Here is a 22,425-nt window from a genome sequence, read left to right as displayed (position 1 = left end):
GTAGTTAATAATTGATAAGTGAAGTTTTGAATTTTTGAAAGTAGCCTCTAAGTTGTAAGTGTATTTAAATTAAAAAAAAATGTTGTGTTTACCTTATTATCGTTATCATTCGCATATTCCGAATATTCAACTAAACGATTTTGTATATAATGAGCAGTTTGTATCGAAGGTATATGAGCTTGTGGAGGTAATGCAACACCTTGTGAACTGATATGAACTGGTGGTGTTGCAATTACAGCAATACCATGTCCGGGACCAGCAAGTACGGGATGTGCTAAAGGCAATGGTGACGATTGTGTACGACCTAAAGGTCGTAAACTTTGTTTTTGTAAGCGACTTAATGCATGCGGTACCGGTGGTTCAGCCATTATTGTATCTTGATTATTCTCAGTAACAACTGATAATCGTGTATTGTGATCGAGAATTTCATTACCATCTGTTTCAATTGCAGCTGGTAAACATGGATGATAGAATGGTAATGTATTTGTTGTTAACATTTGTCCAGTTAATGGTAAGCCTAATCGTGCCGTGCACGCAGCACGCACTTGAGCTTCTGATACAGGTGGTAGCATTGATTTTGCCGCATCGGCTGATGGCAAGAGGTGTAATGCAGCACCAATTGATATATTTGGCATGGATGGACTACTAAATAATGATAAATTGCCCATGCTATTGTGACTATTACTTTTTCTTAATGGTCCAAAATTACTCTCTTCATCTTCTTCTTTTATTGGTGCACTACCAACTGATGTGGGTGAGCATCGTTCAGTTGATAAAACAGATGAACTTCCAATTGAATTGTTACTAGTTACAGTGCAATCTGTCAATGAAAATAAAAATCAATTAATTATTCTGTAATTTCTTATTTAAAAATAATTTGCCATAAAAATTCCTTACTTAAGATTAGGAATATCTCAGTCGAACGAATTTATATTCTCGAAGTTATTGGTTATGCGAACTTTTTCACGGCCCGTCACACCAAGGACAGTTAAAAATTCCCGAATGAGGTAGCCACGACTATCTTCCTCGACAACAAGTACGACTGAATGGGTCGTCAACTGACAGTTCAATATGGTGGCTGCTGCAGCCCATCTGGCTAGTCTCAGTCTATACTCATGACCATCACGCACCCGGAAGACCGTTTAGTGGAGATTCTACACTAGACAATTCCTGGCTGCAACATTTAATAGAACGCGCTTGACTGTACGATAGCCTAAGCTTAACAGTGTGAATACTTGGAACAGTCTTCAGTCTTACTGCACTTGCCAAAGCAGCCAGGCGCATTTTGCGTTTTTAACGAGGTTGTTTAGTACAAGGAAGCATTTGGCCTACCCCTTGAAAATAATGGATGCAATGATACCAGTAATCGATTTTAAAAGTATAAATGCTAATTCAATTAAGATGTTAAAATCTTTAGAAAACGAACTCTTATAGCAAATCAAATTGTTAAATTTTGTTAGAAATTTTCACTTACTTGCTATTTGAGATTTCTTTTTAATACATGCGAGTAACCTATCGTGACGTTTAGTCATTGGACTGGATCGTCGTTCCATTACTCTTTGTTTAATTCGAACCTTTAATAAATTTGGTTCGGATGCTGTCTTTCGTAGGGGAAAATCTTTATCAGGTCTTTCCACTCCTGGATCAAACGTATATACTTGTGAATTTGATGAATTTGACGGTGATTGTTGTTTATTCATAACTTCATAGCTGCACATAAAAGAAAATTATTGATTTAAAAAGTTTTTCATTCAATAGATTCTATTTTACTTTTATTTTAAAGAAAATTCAAATTTTAATCATAAGAAATCATTATTTAGAATAAATAATTGAAACGAAATTAAACTGCATAATTTTCGATATTTGATTATCTAAAATCTAAAATGGAAAGCTTGCCATAACGAGTGCGAAATATTGGCCATATTTTTGCTAATGAAGCGAATAAAAAGTATGTAAAAAACTGCATCCAATTAAGTGACTAATTGAAATTAATTTATAATTGAATTGTTTAAATTCAGATTAAAGTCTTGAATGAAATATATAATTTGGCAAAGATGAATTAATTCGTGGGTGTTTTATAATAATTTTGGGTAATCGCCAATATTCAAACGAAACAAAAAAATGTAAATATTTATTATGTGTTAACGAATATATTTATTTGACATGAAATTTACCAATTTCGATAACTTGTTGAACCAGTAATTGACCCTTTCGGTGATGCGGACGCAGCATCTCTCTGTTTTTTCATTAAAAATACTTGTAATTTTTGTTTCACTTCCGATGAAGCAACAGCACTTTGTTCATGTTTATCCTTCTTTTTGAGTGCTTCCAATTTTTCCTTTTCACGCATTTCTTCCTCCAACTGTTTTTGTTGCTCCCAAAACTCCTTATAGAAATGAAAAAAAGCCACTATAATTAAACGGTTATGAAAAAACACTATTATATATTCCTAATTGTATAAGTATTATCATAGATAATAAATGAGAACTCTAGGATATTTATTTTATTTTATTTCCTTATATAAGTCCTAACAGCCAGAGCCAATAACAGGGAAACCAGATACATATGATAATACAAGATAGCGATTAATATTTCGAATTAAATTTCGATTTATTCTCTAATTTTTTAGATCAATTTTGTAATTTATTAATACGTATTTCGGTAACTATGTAGTCATCATCAGTATAAATTAGTTTTATAAATAGTGTAAATTAATCGTTGCTAATTTGATGACGGTTTGCACATGTGCAGTTGGGGAAAAAATCGAAAAAACCTAATTGTTCAAATTTTCTACCAAAAACTATTATTCTAACTAGTAACACAAGATATTATGGAAAATTTTGATACACACTAAAATTAGAGGTACTCAAAATTAGTAAAATAGTTTTTTACAATTGAAAATTGAGGATTTCAAGGAAGTTGAATTACGTTGGTTTTTATAAAAAAATAATTGCCAATTGTTAATCCTATGAACAAATATGTGGAAAATTTTGGTAAAGTTTGTACTTGAGAGAATATCTTATGTGGTCTTAAAAAGAAAATTTTGAAAGTTAACGTGTTAAAAATGGAACTGAAGACAACAAAAGTAGGAGAAATTTCTCCACCGCGACGCATCTAAAAAAAGCCCCCTCTCTCCAAATAAAAGGGTTTGCTGAAATCATAACAGATATAAATTTTACTCAGAATAGGCGGGTTTAAAGTTCTAGCATGCTTTTACAGACACATTAATGTACGCCGGGCTTAATTTGTAGCTAGAAACACACCGATCTCTCTCAGAAAACTAAATTGGCGATTGAAAGTTTAAACAAGGTTAATTAATCACAGCTTCAAGTTAAATTTGTAGAGATTTAAGTACAATAAAACTAAGCAGTCGTTCATAATTCGGCTTTAATTTTTATTAAAAAGAAGATTACATTGTCATACATTAATTATTTGAGGGAAAAATGTGCTGCTCTGTTGTCCTTTAACGGGTTTTCACCAATTTAAATATTGAATTTCAACTGGTTTCAACATTAAGGTCGATTCACACTCATACTTGACGGATCTGCCAACAGCACAAAATACAGTTTCTTGCAGACAGGTGCGTTGTTTAAACATAAATTGGTTTGCCGTTCATACATTTTATCTTACAGCAATCGTTACAAAATTTAGAATTTTGCAAGAAGAAAATGAGATTTATCTTAATTCAAGAAAAACCACAGAAAAGTATTTGGTAGAGGTACTCACATGATGTAAGACAATTTCGACATTTACTGTTAAAAGTTTCCGATTGACATTGGACTGCCAACATATGAGGCCGGATATGAACGTGGAAATTCGTATCGAGAAATATCGACAGTACGAAACGCATTTTGCATTAAATAATGATTTGACGTTACGTCAGCAGTGCGTTAAATATGACGTTTCGCATAAGAGTAAATCAACCTTATTTACGGTAATTTTTTTAACGATTGTCAAGGTTAAAATTTATAGATCAAATTTTTGCCTCACTAAGAAATTTTTCAAAAAAATTACGGGGGCCTAATTAAAATTTTTCAGTAGTAGAATCAAGTTGATTTTATAAATCATATTTAAACAAACAAAAATACACAACGAATAACATACAAAATTTACAAATAGAAAATAAAAATATCACATATTTAAAAATAAAATAAAAATCATTGCGTAGGTAAAACTTGAACTAACATACATAAATACATACGTACACATATCACAGTGACATGTTTTTATAAACCACGTGTTAATGTATAAATTTATTTTAAAACTGTGCTAAAATCATCTTACTTAACAATTATTATTACTTTAAATAAATAGAAATAATATCAAAGAGTATGTAGAGTATGCGTTTTGTACAAAAAGCTTAGGGTTATGTTTGTAGAAGTATATTCTACAAATGCTAATCAGTATAAATAAAATAGCAGACAAAGAAAATTTCTTCACTTGCCGAATAACAGATGGTGCAATATCGATTACCTTGTTTATTTTACACCTTAAAAACGGCGGTTACCTATATTACAACAATGGCGGATTTAAGGGGTGACAAAGGAGCAGTTGTCCAGTGGGCCTCGAAATAGGGCACCACAAAGGGCCTCGAAATGCACTTAGGAAGACTAAAAAAAGGGAGAAATGACAATTTATGATGGGACACCACCAGGGGGAGGGGGAAACGATGACTAAAAAACAAGTGAAAACAAACAATTGACTGGGTTAAATTAAGACTTACGTCTTGTAAGTAACGCAAGATAGCCACTCTTACACACGAAATAATAAGAACATCTTTCTTTATCTAACGAATCCACGTAAACTACATGAAATGAAATTTCCAGATATTAAATCAAAAGGAAAAAATTTAAAAAACTATGGTGGAAGCGCAAGGTAAGAAATATATTTTACAAGTGAAATTTACAAAATTTAAAAAACCCTCGACAAATGCAGGTATTTTCCTTGTAGCTCTATCGAAACGGAACCGATTTTCTTGAAACATAGCAAAGAACACTCTCCATTAAATTTCATTTCAAAGCAAAAAATTTTAAATCGGTTCATCCGTTTAGGGGTTACGATGCCACAGACAAGACACACACACATAGCGTTCAAATTTATATCACGCTTCTTTTTATGTTGGGGGTCGAAGATAATGAGTAAGTTTTTCTTTTTGTAGCGAAAAGAGTCGATGACAACTAGGAAAAGAGTCGATGATCGAATAATCAAATTTTCATCAAACATAACAAATAAAGAAAATATAATCACAATCAGAATCTTTAAAAAAAAATTCGTAGCGTAGGAGCTGAACACTCTTTTAAAAATCGAATATTGCATTTTTAATTTTTCAAGAATATTTATTTCGAAAACTAAGCGTCTAGAAAAGCTATTACAAAAGTACTTTTTTGCTTAAAACTGATCATAAAATACAAAAATAATTTTTATTTTGAAAAATTCAAAATTTTGTACTTTGCGGTTCCTTCACCCCTTGTTTACTATGTATTTTTCTCATTAACGAACTTGACCTTTCAAATACCAAAACCCTTCTTGAAACCTAATTTTATTCAAATCGGACTTAAATTCTAACCGATCGAGAGTTTACAAACACAAAATTGTATAGATACATATATAAACTTATATATAAATTTTAACAATGGTCATTTTTGACATCTATTAGGTATGATTGATGAACCTTTGAAGAAATTTTTTCAAAAATCATCAGTACAAAAGCAATAGCTCTATTTCCTTCGGAAATTCGCTAATATAAAAAATCTATTAATTAATTGTTGAACAATAGAACAAACATTGTTAGTTAAAAAAAAAAAATAAAACAAACAAACAAAATTAAACAAATGCATTAATTTTGAATTGAAATGTTTACCATAGTGATGAGCATTTAGATTACAAAACAATAAAATGTTTTGTAGCAGTTGATATAAATATTAATAACTAATTAGCGTGCGAGTACAATATAATAGATAAGTATAATGTGCAGCGCGGGAAATACAAAAAACAATAATGATGTTTGAGTGTCACATGTAAAAAGTATACTGTTTTGTTGTGTTGCGTATATTACAACAGTAACTGTTATTATTCAAAAATATTGAAGTTTTCACAGTTGTAAAACTCAGTAGAGTTAAAATAGAATGATGTAATAATATTCAACTATAACAGAGCGAAATGTGTGATAGCAATATTTATTTTAGTCGACTGACTTCAACTAGTAAACAAAGTTTTTCATGATGCTTTTTCAAATTGTATTTTAGAATTAAATATATTATTTTAAAATATCATCATTCGGAAAGGGATGTACAGTACACGCTTTTATTTGGTCTGCAACGATTTAAGTTTTTAAAATTGTAAAAATTATTTTTTTATCCGATTCAATACAGGATGGTAGAAGTTATAACGGCAGGAGTTCACCCAATGTTAAATAAGGATAATTTCCCAGATACATTTAGCGGAAATGCGTCATTTTTTAGGTACTCAGTGTTTTTTAAGTATTCAGTTCAAGTATGGTAGGTACATTGCATAACGTTATTGTATTTACAATAAAGTCAGGGGCGCTAGATATGAGTTTCTCAAAGCGGCATAATAGCACACCCATATATTTACTGCTGCCTTTTTGAAATTAATCACTCTTAGCTTTAAATTAAGAAGGATCCTTATCTATAAAAGGACACTTTCCCAACTATAATTTTCATAGTATTTGAGAATAAGCTATGGAATTTAAGTTTACATTTTAGTGTAAAAAGCCTCGTAAATGTGTACTACGTAGTAATAAGAGGTATTGTTTTTCATCCGAAAATTAGCCGTTTTATACTGAAATAAAGTAAAAATACTTACAAACAATTTCCTAATGATTGAAACAAGTACAGCTAAATATTTGTATTTACAATAGATTAAGATTGAATTTAAGATATGAATTCATTGGTACAAAATCACTGAAGTTAAATAAACAAAATCACTACTTCTATGAAAAGGATTGATTTTATTTTAAATTCATGCATTTTATTGATTGAAAATTGTACTTAGTTGGAATATTAGTAGATAAGGATCCGAATTTTTAGTATGTTATAGTTAACGAAATATATTATTGTATAAAACAAAAATTTGGGTATCTTACCGATCAATTAAGAGAGTTTTTATTAATTGATCGGTAAGATACCCAATTTTTTGTTTTATACAATAATATATTTCGTTAACTATAACATACTAATAATTCGGATCATTATCTACTAATTTATTTTTTTCTATTACTGGCGAGTCACCCTCCTTAAGTGGGTTATTGTAGTTCTATTTTAAGGCAAAGGTCGCATGACAAAATGATTTTCCCGAAAGGTCACAAAAGTTTATGATATTGAATCTATGAATCAGTAACTCAGGCGACAAAGTCATGGAAACAGCTAAGTAATCAGCTCAGTAATTGAAACAAATTGAAATTATTTATTAGTAATTGTATTTTTTATTTCAAACAAAATTCCCATTTTGAATGCAATAAGTTTAGTGGTTTTACTATATAGACATAAACAATGTTTATTTTTAGATGGATGTGTATACACATTTCCTGTTTAAACTATTAAACAAATATATAAAAATATACAAATAATTTCACACAACTTAGCGGCCTAGCCGATACATTTACTCACCAACATTGGAGGAGTGGTGGAGCAGAATACAATGATGAGAAAAACTATTATTTATATTTTACATAATTTTGATATCAGTTTATTTTGAATATGGGATTTTAGATTAAAAACACACACTGAGAAAGATTGATTTTAAATCTTAATATGTCGCCAGAAGGATGAACTTTTTGGATAAATGAATTTGATTTTCTTTTCTTCATAAAGTTTAGGACGATTTTTTTCCAAATTTAAAATAAAATTTTTGTAATTTTTAAGATTTTTCTGTATCTGTGCATATTGTTATTCTATAATCAGCAGTAAAATTAAAACATTGTAAAAATTCAAAATATGAATTAGACAAAAATTATCTTCGAAACTTGAAATCGCTTTTCGTGTGAGATTTTCGCCGATATTTCAGCAAATATAATGAACTCGACTTCTGTATTTTGTAGGTCAAAAATACCCTATTCTGAGTTTATCGAAATGAGAGACAATAAAAGTTTTTTGTGATTTTATAAGAGGACAAATTGACAAATTGTTCATTTCAGAATTTGATAAAAATCGGTATGTAGAGTATTTTTGATTCAAAATATTTTATTTAGTTCGTAACTGTACTGAATTTTCTGAAACCTTTTCTGAAACGAAAATATTGAATATCTTGGTATCTTTTAATGCACACAGATAAAAACAAAAACCAGATATCGATTAAATCCAAAATCAGGTATCGATAAAATTAAAGTTCGAAATTCTATTTCTTAAGAACGTTTCGAAATGAATGAGTTTATGAAAATATTTGACCCTTCGTTTTAAATTTTGAGGGTGGATTCTGTTAGAACTTGGGATAATGAGACGAAATATATCATAGCTTTTGAAATATTGATGTCTAAAGATTTAGAGAAAATTACTTATACAAGAAATAACACATAAATGCCATTCATTTCATCATTTTAAATGTATTTTATGGAAAACTGAGTGCCGCTTGGAATGATTTTCTCTATAGGAAAATATTTGCCATGCTTTCAACTAATTAATATTAGTTTTCCAAATTAATCTTAAGAAAATTAGCCTTGTTACATAACAAAGCAAACTTTTAAAAACACTTCAATATAGAATTTACATGTTATAAAACGCAAACTTTAACAGCTGAAATCTATAAATTTAACACCGTAACGGCTAATTAAAATTTTTCCTGGTTATAAAGATGATCCTAAGGAAACTATATTTTTGGGAACGTACTTAAGAAAGCAAAGGTACTATGTGATGAATATTGTGTATTGGTATTTGTTTATAATTTAGAATAGTTCAGCAAAACGGACGGAAAATACCCAGAAATAAAAATTCGATTTGTGCTAACGATTCGAAAAGCAAATAAATTTGGTGGAAGCGCAATTAAATAATATTTATTTTGGCGTGAAATCTTTGGAAGTTTATCTATAATATCACACATCCCCTTAAACATGAACGTCATAGTTAATTTATTAAAAATGATGACGTATTAGTTAAAATGTTTTTGACCTCAATAATGACATTATGAATACTCTAATCTAATCGAGTTTAGAGTATGTGTTGTTTGTTGTTTGTTGTATTGGTCATTGGAAAGTCAACCACTATGTAATATATTGAGTTGAGTCAGTGTTTTTTTTAATAAATATTTGTATGATGTGTTGGAGTAAAAGAATTATCATTTAATTAATTCAATTATGATAATTGTGAAAATATTATTATTATTATTATTATAACATTATTAACTAGATAATTTTATACCGGGTCATTTATGGTTTTAGACCGTAAAATAGTGACACATTTAAGAATATCATTTTTTTGCCTTTGTTTTGAAAAAGTGGTTGATGGGGTGGAGAATTTTGCTACTTCAAAAAGTACATCCTTGACATTAACTCAACTTGCATAGCAATTTTTGATCCTCTAGTTCAATTTTAGGATGCTGTGGAGGTGTCCAGAGTCAAATCACGAAAAACATGGCTGTGTGATACAAAAAATGGAATAGGAGGGGCTGCGAAGTTGCTACTTCCAAAAAGTACATCCTTGACACAAACCCTTTGTTCAATATTTGGGGGAGGAGGAGGCCAGGAAAGATTTTCAAACACTTGAAAACCGCGAAAAAATTTGTGGTTTAAAAAAGGATTTTGTGTTTTAAAAAAGGGGATGAAACTACTTGACTCTCACACAACTTTCGTACCGATTTTTAACCCTTTAGCTCAATTTGGGAAGATTGTACTGAAGTTTAAAGCCGGGAGAATGTTGAAAAATAAGGTTTTTTCTCTTAGTAATCCCCTTTGCATTGTTGAAATGAATGATACCTCGATTTTATACTATCTATCTAATAAACAACCATAAATGCCCAACTTCTGCTTTTTTGAATTAAAGAGAGCCTTTGGGGATGCCCAAAAGTAAATAAACATATATGCTTGGCTTTGTTTGTTTATCATTTGTCCACCTTTTATTTGAAGTTATGAAACAATTAAAAATTATGACATAAGCCTCCCAGGTGCAAATTTTCATAATATACAGCTGCCATTCGTTTGGCAACGATTTGCCCACGTTTGGTCAACCAAAATTTTTGTTTGTCCATCCTTCAATTTTAAATTTTGAGTAAATTAAAATTTGCATCAGCATCTTTGTTCACCCTAATTTTTGTTTGTCTACGCCTGAATTTTAAACTTGAAGGAAATTAAAATTTGACATCGAATAATATAAAAAATATTGTAAAATTAGTTAGACAGTTCTTGAAAACTAAATTATTCAGTTTCTAGATAAGTAGAAATGTCATCTTTGTTTTCGTTTTACTACCATTATTTCATTTAAATAAATAATAAACGCAAAGACGGATGAAATGAAAAAAAAGAAAAATAGTAAGTAATAAGATAAATAATATTATGTAGTTATAGTTGACATTTTCAAGGATTTATCCCGATAATATGATTATATTCGTATCAAAGTTGTGAAAAGTATTTTTCCAACAAACAGGGTGTTACAAAAATACATAAAGGTAACTCACTAAATTTTTCGTTGTTGAGCATGATTTTATTAATATTAAGTTGTGGCACCGCAATTTTTGTGCAAAATTCTGATAGAATAGTAACTTATTTTCACTCAAAAATTAGAAGAAAATCTTAACCATAGTTTACTCTTAATCATGTGATTTACTACCGTTAGATTTTTTATTTCGAAATTATTGAATACTAGCTGTGAACTACCCGCTTTGCTGGGCAACATTCCCACTTTCACCCCTCCCCCCATATTCCATATCCTTTTCTAGGTTACTATCTATCACCTAACTAAATTTCATCAAAATCCGTTCAGCCGTTTAGGCATGATAGAGCAAAACTCCCAGCAAAAACCATAAAAAAATCACTAACTCAATTCAGTTTTCTGCCTACTTCCTACCCCCTAAGTACGATAACGTGATCATTTTGATCTTATATCCGTTTTTAGGTAACCATCTATTACCTTACTAAATTTCATCAAAATCTGTTCAGCCGTTTAGACGTGAAAGAGCAAAAGTCCCAACAAAAACGACTAAAAATCACTAACTCAACTTAGTTATCTGCCTACTGCCTACACCCTAAGAACGATGGCGTGATTATTTATAGCCTATGACCATTTCTAGGTTATCATCTATCACCATACCAAATTTCATCAAAATCCGTTCAGCCGTTTAGGCGTGAAAGAGTAACAGACAGACAGAGTTACTTTCGCATTTATAATATTAGTATAGATTTTTGTACACCTTGTATAAGTAAAATAATTGTGAAAAAGAAAATCTTCTGTCGTGCTGTCGTATATAAACTTTTATTAACTTCTAATGTTCAAAACACTCAAAAGTTGTTCTCCATAAAACAAAATGTCCTTCCTTATCAAACATATCATTCTTACGAAGAATAAAACATAATAACGCCTTCGTTAACTGTTTGCTTGCTTGTTTGTGTGCTTATAGTTCGAGTACCATTGGCTCGGTTTAAATGATTCTACTTTTACATTACTCTTACGTTATTCGGCCAGGTATTAATACAAATTTTTTTCCGATAGATACCTTAGGGTATTAGCAGAAACAATTTTTTCATTCTTTAGTCAGAACTTAGGCAGGCGGGCCTTACCAAGCGGTGTGGACGGTTTGTTTCAATTTATTTTTCTCTAAACAATTTTTCATACACAATGCATTGTTTATTAATACTTCAAAGAGCTTTAAATAAGCTTACATAGAAGATCAAGAAAAATAAATTTTCAATTGTCAAAAGCAAAACCAAAGTCGACAATTCAATTTTTAAATACCTATTTAGTGTTTCTATGCTAAGATTTCTTCATCTTTTAACAAAGTTGTTGCTAGATAGCATAAATCGTGAAGGTAGCTTTTAGAAGCATAGAAAACATAAAAGAGATAATTCAAATTATTCTAGAATCGTTAACATTTTCTAAAAATATTACACATTTTTTTAAATATCTGTAAGGGATTTCTTAAAATTTGAATCGACTTTTAAAATGTGATAGATTTAGTTCTTGGTTAACGAATGGACGTTTCTCAAAAACAACCATTAACCGTGAAGATTCCTCGCTTTTGCTGTAAGGAGTATCAAACACTAAAAATAATATGATGGTGAATTTAAACCGATTTATTGAATTAATTTTGGTACAGAATCCTTAATAAAGTAGATACATTAAATTAATATTTTTGCAGAAAAAGTTTTTTTTTTTTTATATTATGCTAAATTATTATTACCGGAAATATTCAACATTCAAATTATAAATTAAACTTTATTAAAACATGTAATTTGTGTAAATGAATGTTAATTGAATTAGTTTTATTTTTCAAAATATAAAAAATTTATTGAAATGAATTTTTTGAACTTTTGACAACATAGAATTATAAAAATAATTTTTAATAAATTGTTTCTATTCTCCCATGATATTTGCTGTAATTATTCAACCCGCATAACAAAAAGTTAGGGTGTCCGGTTTTCTCAAATTATGACGTCCAATAATACACGGCAGGGCAATATTATCTGATTGGTGTGAGATTAAATTTTTGTCTGAGATAAAAATAATAAACAGACAATGATTGAATTCGATTAAAAAATGACAAAAGATAATTATAAAACAGAAATTAACAAGTAATTATATTTTATTGGGTCAACCCTGTTGAAGCATCATACAGATGTTATGAAAATTTATATATAAATAGATTTGTATTATATATTAAATAAAATACATATAATGGCATTTCGAGTGTAAAGGACAGAGATATCGCTGAAGCAAAAGAAAAATATTGAGTGTATACAAAACAAACGCCATTACAATTTTCCAATGCAACTAAATTTTTAGGAAGTAACTGGATATTGTATTGATATTTTGAGGTCCCGTATGTCGATCTGAGTTATTGGCTATCATACTACTCCTTTTTTCGGATGATACTTCTACATTGAAATAAAAGATTTCGAGAAAATTGTTTAGAAAGTGTTACATTAAACAAAATTATTATTATAACTACAATAAGTTGTGACTCCTGACATCTAGGACAAATTGACAAAAAAATTTGTTTAAGTTTGTATTGGATGGATGCATGGATGGATGTTTTTTACTCTTTCACGCAAAGACTACAGAACGGATTTGGATGAAATTTGGCACAGAGATAGATGATAGTCTGGAATAGCACATGAGCTTTAACCCGGTAAAATGTATGGTTATTGTGAGATAAATTTATTTTAATTTTTCATAGAGCAAAGGATCGACATGATTTTTTGTATAGGTACTGGTAGTTTAGGGATCAGAAAATGACTGATTAATTTTTGTTCCGGAAAAATGCACGGTTCTTAAAGGATAGCATATAGGAACCGTGTTTTTTTAAAAGGTTTTGTAAAATTTCGTGAAATAGATTTTTAAGCGCATTTTTTAAAAGAAAAATAAAAGAAACTTCAAGGGCTGTTACTTGAAGACAGTCTGATGTGATCTCAATGTACCTATGATGACAGCCTTCTGCATGGTAGAGATAAGATGACGAAGATGAGACCTGCAGACCGGAATTAGAGAAAGATTCGTCTCGAGAGTGGGACGAATTCCGACAAGGCAACCGATAATGAGAACAAACATTTTGACTGAGTAGCCTCGTTCGAGACTATGTTCGTTTTTATTATTATTATTATTAAACATAGACCTCATTGATCTTGTGTAAGATAATAAAAAAAAAGAATCACCAGGTCGTTACAAGTTCTATCACCTCTCAAAGTGACAAAACATAATTTTCTAACACTCCGTACATTTATAAACATTCTATTGATAGAATCATAAACCAAAATGTGTCTTTAGGCGGCACACTAACACTAAAGTAATATTATTTATAACATTCACATTATATTATATATATATATATATTATGTATAGAATATATTTGTTAATATATTGTACACAATATATAAAATAATGATTATATAAATAGATTCTCATGCATTTTATGATGTTTTAAAATTAACAAACAGTTTTAAAATAAATTTATTATCAATATGTTGGTTGAGTTTGGTTCGCGTTCGATTCATTCGATCGTCTCCTACTCTTCAGTCCTCACTCAGTTCCTCAATCTAACTATAGATTTTTATTTTATTTATATTTGTAATAAAGTTGTATGAGAGAGTACTTATAATTTATTTTGGTATATATAGGTATATTTATTTATATATATTTACATGATGTGTATGTGAAATTCCCACCTTGAGATGTTGACGTAATTGTGCTTCATGTTGTTCGGCTAATTGTTGTTGTTGCGCCTGGAAATGTTGTAATAGTATTTGATGTTGTAATTGTTGTTGTTTTTTTAACTGTAAATAAAAGAAAATTATTATTAATTTCATAAATATCAAGCTTAAATAAATATTTTATTTATGGCTTTAAGAGAAATAACGAATGTCTAGTTAAGATTTTTATACGACACTGAAAAAAAATTAAAATAATGACAACCTCATCCCGAAGTTGGTCGTTTCATATTGAAATAAAGTCAAAATACCTTCAAATAATGTCATAATGATTGGAACAAGTACAGCTAAATTTATTTATATTTACGATAGAATGGGATTGAATTTAAAATATGAATTCAATGATACAAAATCACTGAAGTTAAATAAATAAAATCATTACTTCCATGAAACAGCTTGATTTTAGTTTAGAGTCATGCATTTTATTGATTGAAAATAAAATTGTACTTAATTGGAATATGTAATCGTGTAAATAAAGCGAATCGATGAATTAAAAGAAAATTTATTTGCTTTTGCTTTAAATACAGTATTTGGTTATGATGATCGCATATCTATCATGTCTAGTCCATATGTGATTGAGCTATTTTCATGAAGATTGTTGTTACCAGTTAATAGAGAGTTTGAAATAAACATATTGATCATTTTTATTAGATTTACCATAATTTTTTGATTTTTAAAGTATCAAGCATCGATAGCGCAGTTGATTTAGCTGTAGACTAAGGACACTAAAATCATTAGTAATCCATATGTCATTGGTTCAAATCCGACTTGAAGAAAAGTAATTTTTTTTTTTAAACAATTCAATTAGCAGGTATAAACTTGTTATTTGTTTTACCTGTTCGTGTGGTTGTGACAATCACATCAGTATTTTCTTATAATATTTATAAGTGGTAGAACCAATAAAAAAAAGATTGTTTAAAACTATGTTGCATTTCAAAATAACAATATTTGAAATTTTTTAGACAGTATATTACTTTCATACATACAACTCATGCGTTTGTGTCAACTTCACCACTGAACCCCGTACGGTAGTTGTATCACATTCGTGGCACCAATCGCCATATATGATCTCGCGATGAGGTTGAGACAACCTCATATCGGTTGGTATTAAAAATCCCCTCCCCGAAACCCATGCATACTAAATTTCATGAAAATCGTTGGAGCTGTTTCCGAGAGAAAATGACGTTTTCTAAAAATGAAACGAATTTGTTACAAAGTTCTTTTTTTTTTCTTGAGTAATAGTGGGCATCAAACTTAGCATCAGAGTACTTTATATTACACTTTTCGTAACTTTTAGACTTGTTGCACAATTTTTATTTGGGTATACTGACCTAGGTCGGCTATTTTTTTATTTTGGAAATTTCAACAAAAGTAAGGTTTAGAAAAGAATTTTCAAAATGATCAGCAGGAGAATCCATTTAAGAAAATACAATTAAGCAACATTTGATTTATCATTATCGGCATTTTGATCAAACTTGCTAATACAATTCTAATAAAATAAAAGAATTGTGATCTCTAATGGATATTCCAATACGAATGAGTAATTTTAAATGAGCAAAATTAGTATCAAGGCAGGCGTAATATAATAGTATGAACTTGGTATAATAGGTAATTTCTATGAATTTGGCGCAAGTTTACAGGAAATTTTTATATTATTGGGATTTTTTAATTGAATCATACTAAAACAGTTGAAGTTATTTAACGCTGTTTTGATAATTAATGGCGTATACAAATTATAACACAAGAATATTAAAAAAAAAAACTTTTTTATCTGTTTTGAAAAAAAAAAAATACTTTGGCATAACGCCCATTTCCTGTGTAAAACGTATTGTTGTAAAATAATTTTTTTTTTTTCGAAAACTTAAGATTATTTCGCTTATACTAAATGGTGGCATAATTCAAGAAAAAATTGTTTTTTATTTTAGTACAAAATGAACGTTATTTGTAACCATAAATTGTTGTCATTACCTTGTCGACATGTAATTTTATTATAATTTTCATCCAGAATTAAATTGTTAGGTGCATAAAAAATTTAAAATAGTAATTTTCCTTGGTAACTAAAATAGTAACATAATTGTGATAACAAGAGTTGTTAGGCGACTGTGTTCATCTGATTTTTCGTGCAAAAAAACTAATCAGCCTGGGTACCCGCCAGCAAACATCTTAAAAACACTTATGTGGCTTAATAATTCAATTCAATTTATTCATTATTAACTTCCCAGAGGAAGTTAATGTAATGAGGCCGATTTTGAAAATCTCCAGTTTTACATATTTCCGAGTTTCAAGGCCGCAATATCCGAATCAAACCTTTTCAATGTGATGTTTTGGTGTGTGTACGTATGTGCGTACGTTCGTTCGGATTTTTTCACCTCGACTATCTCGCGAACCAGTGGCATTCACACGTGATTGGGCTTATTCGACGCATAATCGCTTTCAGCAAAATTAGTTGAGCCGTTTCTTAATGGTAATGAAAAAACTGGAAAAAACTGAATAAACAGAATCTGAAAAGTGGAAAAACACATCATTTATCTATGGAGAGAGATAATGTACGTTCTAGCATAAGCTGCAGTACATGTTCGAAGAATAATCTTTGAAGGCTAACAAGACCTTTTTAATGTTTTTCCCCCTCTGTGAAGTTAGTCGTGTGGACTACAGGGGTCGCACTCACACGACTTCAGTACCACACCAACTATGTACTGCCAATTTTTTTGTTATAATACAAGCATTGTAACAGAACATGTCAAAAAAGGAGATAAAGAAAACGAACAAATAGTTAGGAATTATTCAGGTATTAACTTTTGTGCAAACCTAATAGAAAACCACAGAAATTGGGAATGATAGCCAACACTTGATCGTAAAGGCAAATGCCTTCCGAGTATCAATGACTATGACACGAATTTATGCGAAGCATTCTTAACATAATAATTTTTCGTTTGCGTAAAGTTGCAAAGAGTATCAATGAAAAAGAGACAACAGGCGGGATGTTCGATATCCGAGACTTTCATAATTCGATTTTAAAAAGGTTTTACTGTATCCTCTTGGAAAAAAACAATTTAAACAATAAGTCATGATAATAAGTCAGGCTCTTTATTAGCTGGTACTAAACGTTTTGCACCCATATTTTTTCAACAACAATAAAAAGCAACACAGTTGTATATTATGTTCTGTGTTTATTATAAAAATAGATAAAACATCATAATAATGTAACATTAGGACTGTTTTCTCTTTTTTAATTTTTAAGTTTGTAAAAAAAAACAAAAATCTCTTATTAGACAATTAAAAATTCACTTAGCTTTAATATATTATGCCCATCATTTTATAAATATTATTTGTTATCTAGAAAAGAAATTTCTCTCTTGTGAGTATGCAATTGTTTGCAATTCCATCAACTTTGAACAAGGAAACATTCTACGTTGAATTTTTCTTTAACTCAAAATGATTTTCTTGGCCTTTACTGTTTTTTAAGCAATGCTTACACATTAAGTCGTCCAGCCTTAAATGTCTTCACTGCAAGTTAAGACAGTTAACGTTATGAAATGTCAGTTGAGGTAGGATAGGGTTTTCCAATAATAGATGCCATTTTATAGTTCGAACCATTTGTATACTTTCAAAGGTACGAATGTTATAGCACTGAAATACTTAAACGTAGTCATGCTAAAAATTTCACAAGTTAACGGAGAGTTCCACTTGAAATTAAATTGCATCTCTGGTTATTATAAAAAGTATAAGATAAAACAGAATTGATTGTATTTATAACGTGTTCGTTTTATTTTTGGTATAAAATTTTGTATAATAATATTCATTAGTGTTATGTTGTTACAACTTTTCACTGCTAGTTAGCGTTAGTGGTGGTGTTATTAAAGTATATAAAATATATATTAATTGTAAACTTGTCATGTTTGGAGCTATATATATACCATCCGAAAAAAAAACCGGTTGAAAAAGTTTTCATTGTGGAAAAAAAATCGATAATTAATGCCCGATTACAGTTTTAATTTTATTATATCACTTAAAATAAGTACAAAATTTATATGGTGGAAGCGCAGATAAATACAAGAATAATAACAAAATTGATATATTATATAATTTATTGGCGTTTCCACCATTTATTTATTGTATCCGTTAGAGATGTATGTAAAGTTTTTCCTAAAAATATTAAACTTTCAATAAAATTATTATAGAATATTTTAAATATCCTTAAGTAAACTAAAACCTTAATTATCCTTAATTATACTTAAACCTTCTCAGTACACTAAAATTTAGTAATATTCACTGTAAAAATTACAGCATTTATTTTTAACGATGTTCCAGCATGGTATTTGCAGTTTCTATGTTAAAGCAATGGTACAATTTTTTTTTCGACAGAATTTAACGAAAAATTAAATTTAAGAATTTAATAATGCTTACTATTAATTCCCAAAGTTTCAGAAATTTTGACCGTTTAAAATGGGAAATAATTATGCCAACGTCCCAATTTCGATCAATTTACGTCAAAATTAATATCTCGAAAGTGAAAATTAATTTCTAAATTTTTTTTTTAGAATTGTATTGTATAAACATTTTTTTCTACTTTTTCTTCAATATATAATAATATCATAAAAAATAGTTGGAGAGACCGGACATTTTACATGATTTAAATGGGACATGACATTCAAAATCGCGAACTTTGTCTTTAAATATCTCGCGATCTAAACGGTCAAAAATTATGAAATTTTAGGAATTCATAAATAAAGCTATTATAAACCCGAGAAAAAAAATTCGGCCAAATCTGTCGAAAAGTGATTTCATGCTGGTACTACCTTAAAAACAAAAGCAAATTCAATTTTTTTAGACAGAAGTTCCTATGTTATTTAAATGGGTATTTTGCCCCTATCCCGATTTCCAGGGTTTTGAGATCCATAGGAATAATATTCTAAATCTGATTACATAATTTTGTAAATCTAAAGTTACATTTAACCTGGAAAGTAAAAAGGAATTGTCCAATATACTTTTATTTATATGTTATAATCATTGTTAAACCATTTTAATTTTCCAAACGAATTTATTTTTTAAATCTATTGTTTTCACTAAGAGTGGTTCTTTAATTTTCTGAATTTTTATAATGGGTGATTCATTTAGAAGTGATATCAAATGCTCTGGAGTCCGTTATAATTTTTATCATGGTACGCGGTCGTTAACGATCGCCATTGAAAGATACATTTTGGTCAGCCTCGTTTTTGAAGAAATTTGAACCGATGATTCCATAGACTTAAAATAAAAATACAATAAGCTGTTGTTTTGTCTGCATGTAATGGAAGAGCTTGAATTTCTTCAGGTTGTTCTGCAGTTCCAATTTGGCAAATTTTGTTTGTTAACATATCTATTAAGCTAAAAATGTACCTCATAACTATACAAAAATTTTGTCGAAAACATTAACTTTTCTACAAGCTTTTCAAGAAATAATCTTTAAACACTAAATGTCAAGAATGGTTCTTTTCATGAATCATGTATTATTTTAAGGGTTTTTGGCATGCCCAAGGATATTAAACAGAGGACATTTAAGTAAATGGTATATATAGTGATGATTGCACGAGTTTATTATATGTGCTGTCTATTTTCTATTTTTATCATACATATTGTTTTAAAGCTTTTATGTATACCCACTGTATGAAGTTTAATTAAAATAAGTAATTTTAATGTTGTTTGAGAATACATATCCAAATATAGCAGTTTACTTGTTTACACTGTTCATTATTCTTTGTTGTTTGAGTTTATAAATAAATTTGTTATATATTTTCAATTTTTTTTTTTGTTTTACCATTTTTTTACTCTCCACTTACTTAAATTAATTACAAATGTTATATTTTTATACTTTGTTTATATTTAGAAAAAATAATTGAGCTTTAAATAGCTTACTCATCTGTGTTTATTTTTGATTTTCTCTCGTTATAAAAATTAGATAAAGTCACTAGATAAACATTATTTTTATTTAAATTAATAAATCTGGGGGATAATATAAATTTATTATTATAAAAAGTAAGCTTTTTCTTAGAACCACCTATGCGTGACTGGATAAAAAGCTTGAGGCGCTCAATTTATAAATATTACATTGATACAATAAATATGAAACGATGATTCTAATTTCGTACGTCTCTTTGTTCTAAAGCCTCCATGTTTTAATTAAACTTCGAACAAAAAAGGTAATTCTTCGCTCCTTAAGGCTGTTATGTACAAATTTTTGATTGGCGGGAAACTTAATAATTTTTTTTAAGATAAAAAAGGTGGAAAAAAATTGATAAAAAAAGGCGGTGTGTATCTTTGTACCTGTCTGTGGTATGGTAGCACCTAAACGAATGAACTGATTTTGATTTTTTGTTTGTTTGTTTGAAAGGTCACTTGATCGAGATTCTTATTAATTATATTTCTAGTTCGACCTTAGGTTTTCGTATCCGATAAGAACTAGAAAAAAGGTGATGACCTTCAAACGGTTGAGCAGATTTTCTTGAAACATAGCAAAGAACACTCTCGATCAAATTACCTTTCAAACAAGAAAAAAACAACAAAATCGGTTGATCCGTTTAGGAGCTACAATACCTCAAACGAATCGAGCAGACCTGATGTGTCCAGGGTTTCTGTTAATTTTTTATTTAAATTATTGTTAATTTATATGCAGCAAAACATTTTAAACAAATAGTTTAACGCACCGAAAACAATTTTAAGAAAAACGGATTAATTAAAAACATCTGATCATGATTAATAAGCTTTTAAGGAAGGATTCATTTGTTGAAAGTAATGAAAATCGATTGTACATATAACACGAAGAAAAAGTTTTCTTTGATACTATGGCACTTTAAACAACCAATTTTTATAACATTTTTTTGTTTTCATTTAAAAAATAGTTTAAGCGAATTGAAAAGTCCTAAGATTTAGCGAGGGTTAAAAGTAAAACACGGTAGCGAAGCTGAGGATAAAAGTAAATAAATTATATTTTCTATTATGATATTATGAAAATAAAAACATAACTCATAAAATATGAATACAAATATTTAATAACCTTCCAATTATGTATTTCTTTATTATTTATTATTATAATAGATAGTTTATTTGTAACACAAAAGAATTGTATTATCGATTTTTTTTTCAAAAACATATTTATTTATCGATTTTACAAACAGTTATAACTATTTCATGTTACATATATGTAAAAAAAAAACAACAATTTTTTACTTATTCGCACCGCTTGCATGAATTTTATTTCAGGAGTTTCCATGGTTTTCATATGGAAGCAAAGTCTAGGGTTTGTATATGTGGTTTACATTGAAAATTTATTATTATTTTTCTAACAAATTAAAGAAAGTTATTATGTTAATTTACATTAAAAAAAATTTTTTTTTTTTTGTAATTTCGTCTTTCATTTTCACAATTTTTAATGTAACAAGTTATTATTAAATAATTCAAACTTTACGTTTACTAGACCAATTATATGTTACAACAATTCAAAAATAGTCATATTTGAAATAAAACGTGTGGTTTATTGCAAATATCGTAAGAGAACAGCGCTGCGATCGGTTCAGTTACCCCCGCCACCTACTGGGGATACAACGAATACAATGTTAATCTCCATGTAAAAGTAAAAATTCTTTAAATCTTTTTGTTTACAAATTTTGTAGTATTAATATAAGTTCGGTAATAAAGAAAATTGTCGATTTAACTTTGGCTCAATTGTAAAAAAAATCGTAAATAAGCACAAAAACCGAAAACTCAATTTCCATCTGATGAGAGCTGTTAAAAGATTCTTACTCGGTTTTCTAAATAGATTCGTTCATTCGCGTTCAATAAGAAACTTAAAAATCTTTTGTTCGACACTCGATACTTGCAATTTTTAGAGTGTCGGACAATAAACACCCTTTTTTTCAAAAAATGTTTACAAAATGTAAGAATAACAAAAACAAATTTTAAATAAGATTGTAGCGTAGTTAAAAATTTGCATAGGCTTTCGCATTTAAAAAGCGAAATTTTCTCTATACACAAGTCTTGGACTTGAATTATATAATTATAAAGAATGCGCACTGAATTTTATT

The 22,425-nt window shown here is 29.1% G+C and overlaps 1 protein-coding gene across 8 annotated transcripts in view; it reads right to left on the bottom strand.

Annotated features, from left to right (window-relative positions):
- The window catches only part of LOC123299532 (histone deacetylase 4), an 86,934-nt gene that overhangs the window by 4,841 nt on the left and 59,668 nt on the right, over window positions 1-22,425 (bottom strand). For 4 of the 8 annotated variants that reach the window (XM_044881768.1, XM_044881804.1, XM_044881777.1 and 1 more), the window contains 4 exons: window positions 14,300-14,431; window positions 2,175-2,386; window positions 1,475-1,710; window positions 93-820 (listed from right to left, as the gene is read on the bottom strand). In XM_044881768.1, coding sequence (XP_044737703.1) covers window positions 93-820; window positions 1,475-1,710; window positions 2,175-2,386; window positions 14,300-14,431 — 1,308 coding nt within the window. Of the gene's footprint in view, window positions 1-92; window positions 821-1,474; window positions 1,711-2,174; window positions 2,387-5,860; window positions 5,945-14,299; window positions 14,432-22,425 lie in introns of those variants that run through there. The other 4 variants (XM_044881769.1, XM_044881786.1, XM_044881795.1 and 1 more) reach the window with 4 other exon arrangements.

The sequence above is a fragment of the Chrysoperla carnea genome, chromosome 1 (assembly GCF_905475395.1).
Source record: "Chrysoperla carnea chromosome 1, inChrCarn1.1, whole genome shotgun sequence".
NCBI classification, from domain to species: Eukaryota; Metazoa; Arthropoda; class Insecta; order Neuroptera; family Chrysopidae; genus Chrysoperla; species Chrysoperla carnea.
This window is presented reverse-complemented; position numbering and strand designations above follow the sequence as displayed.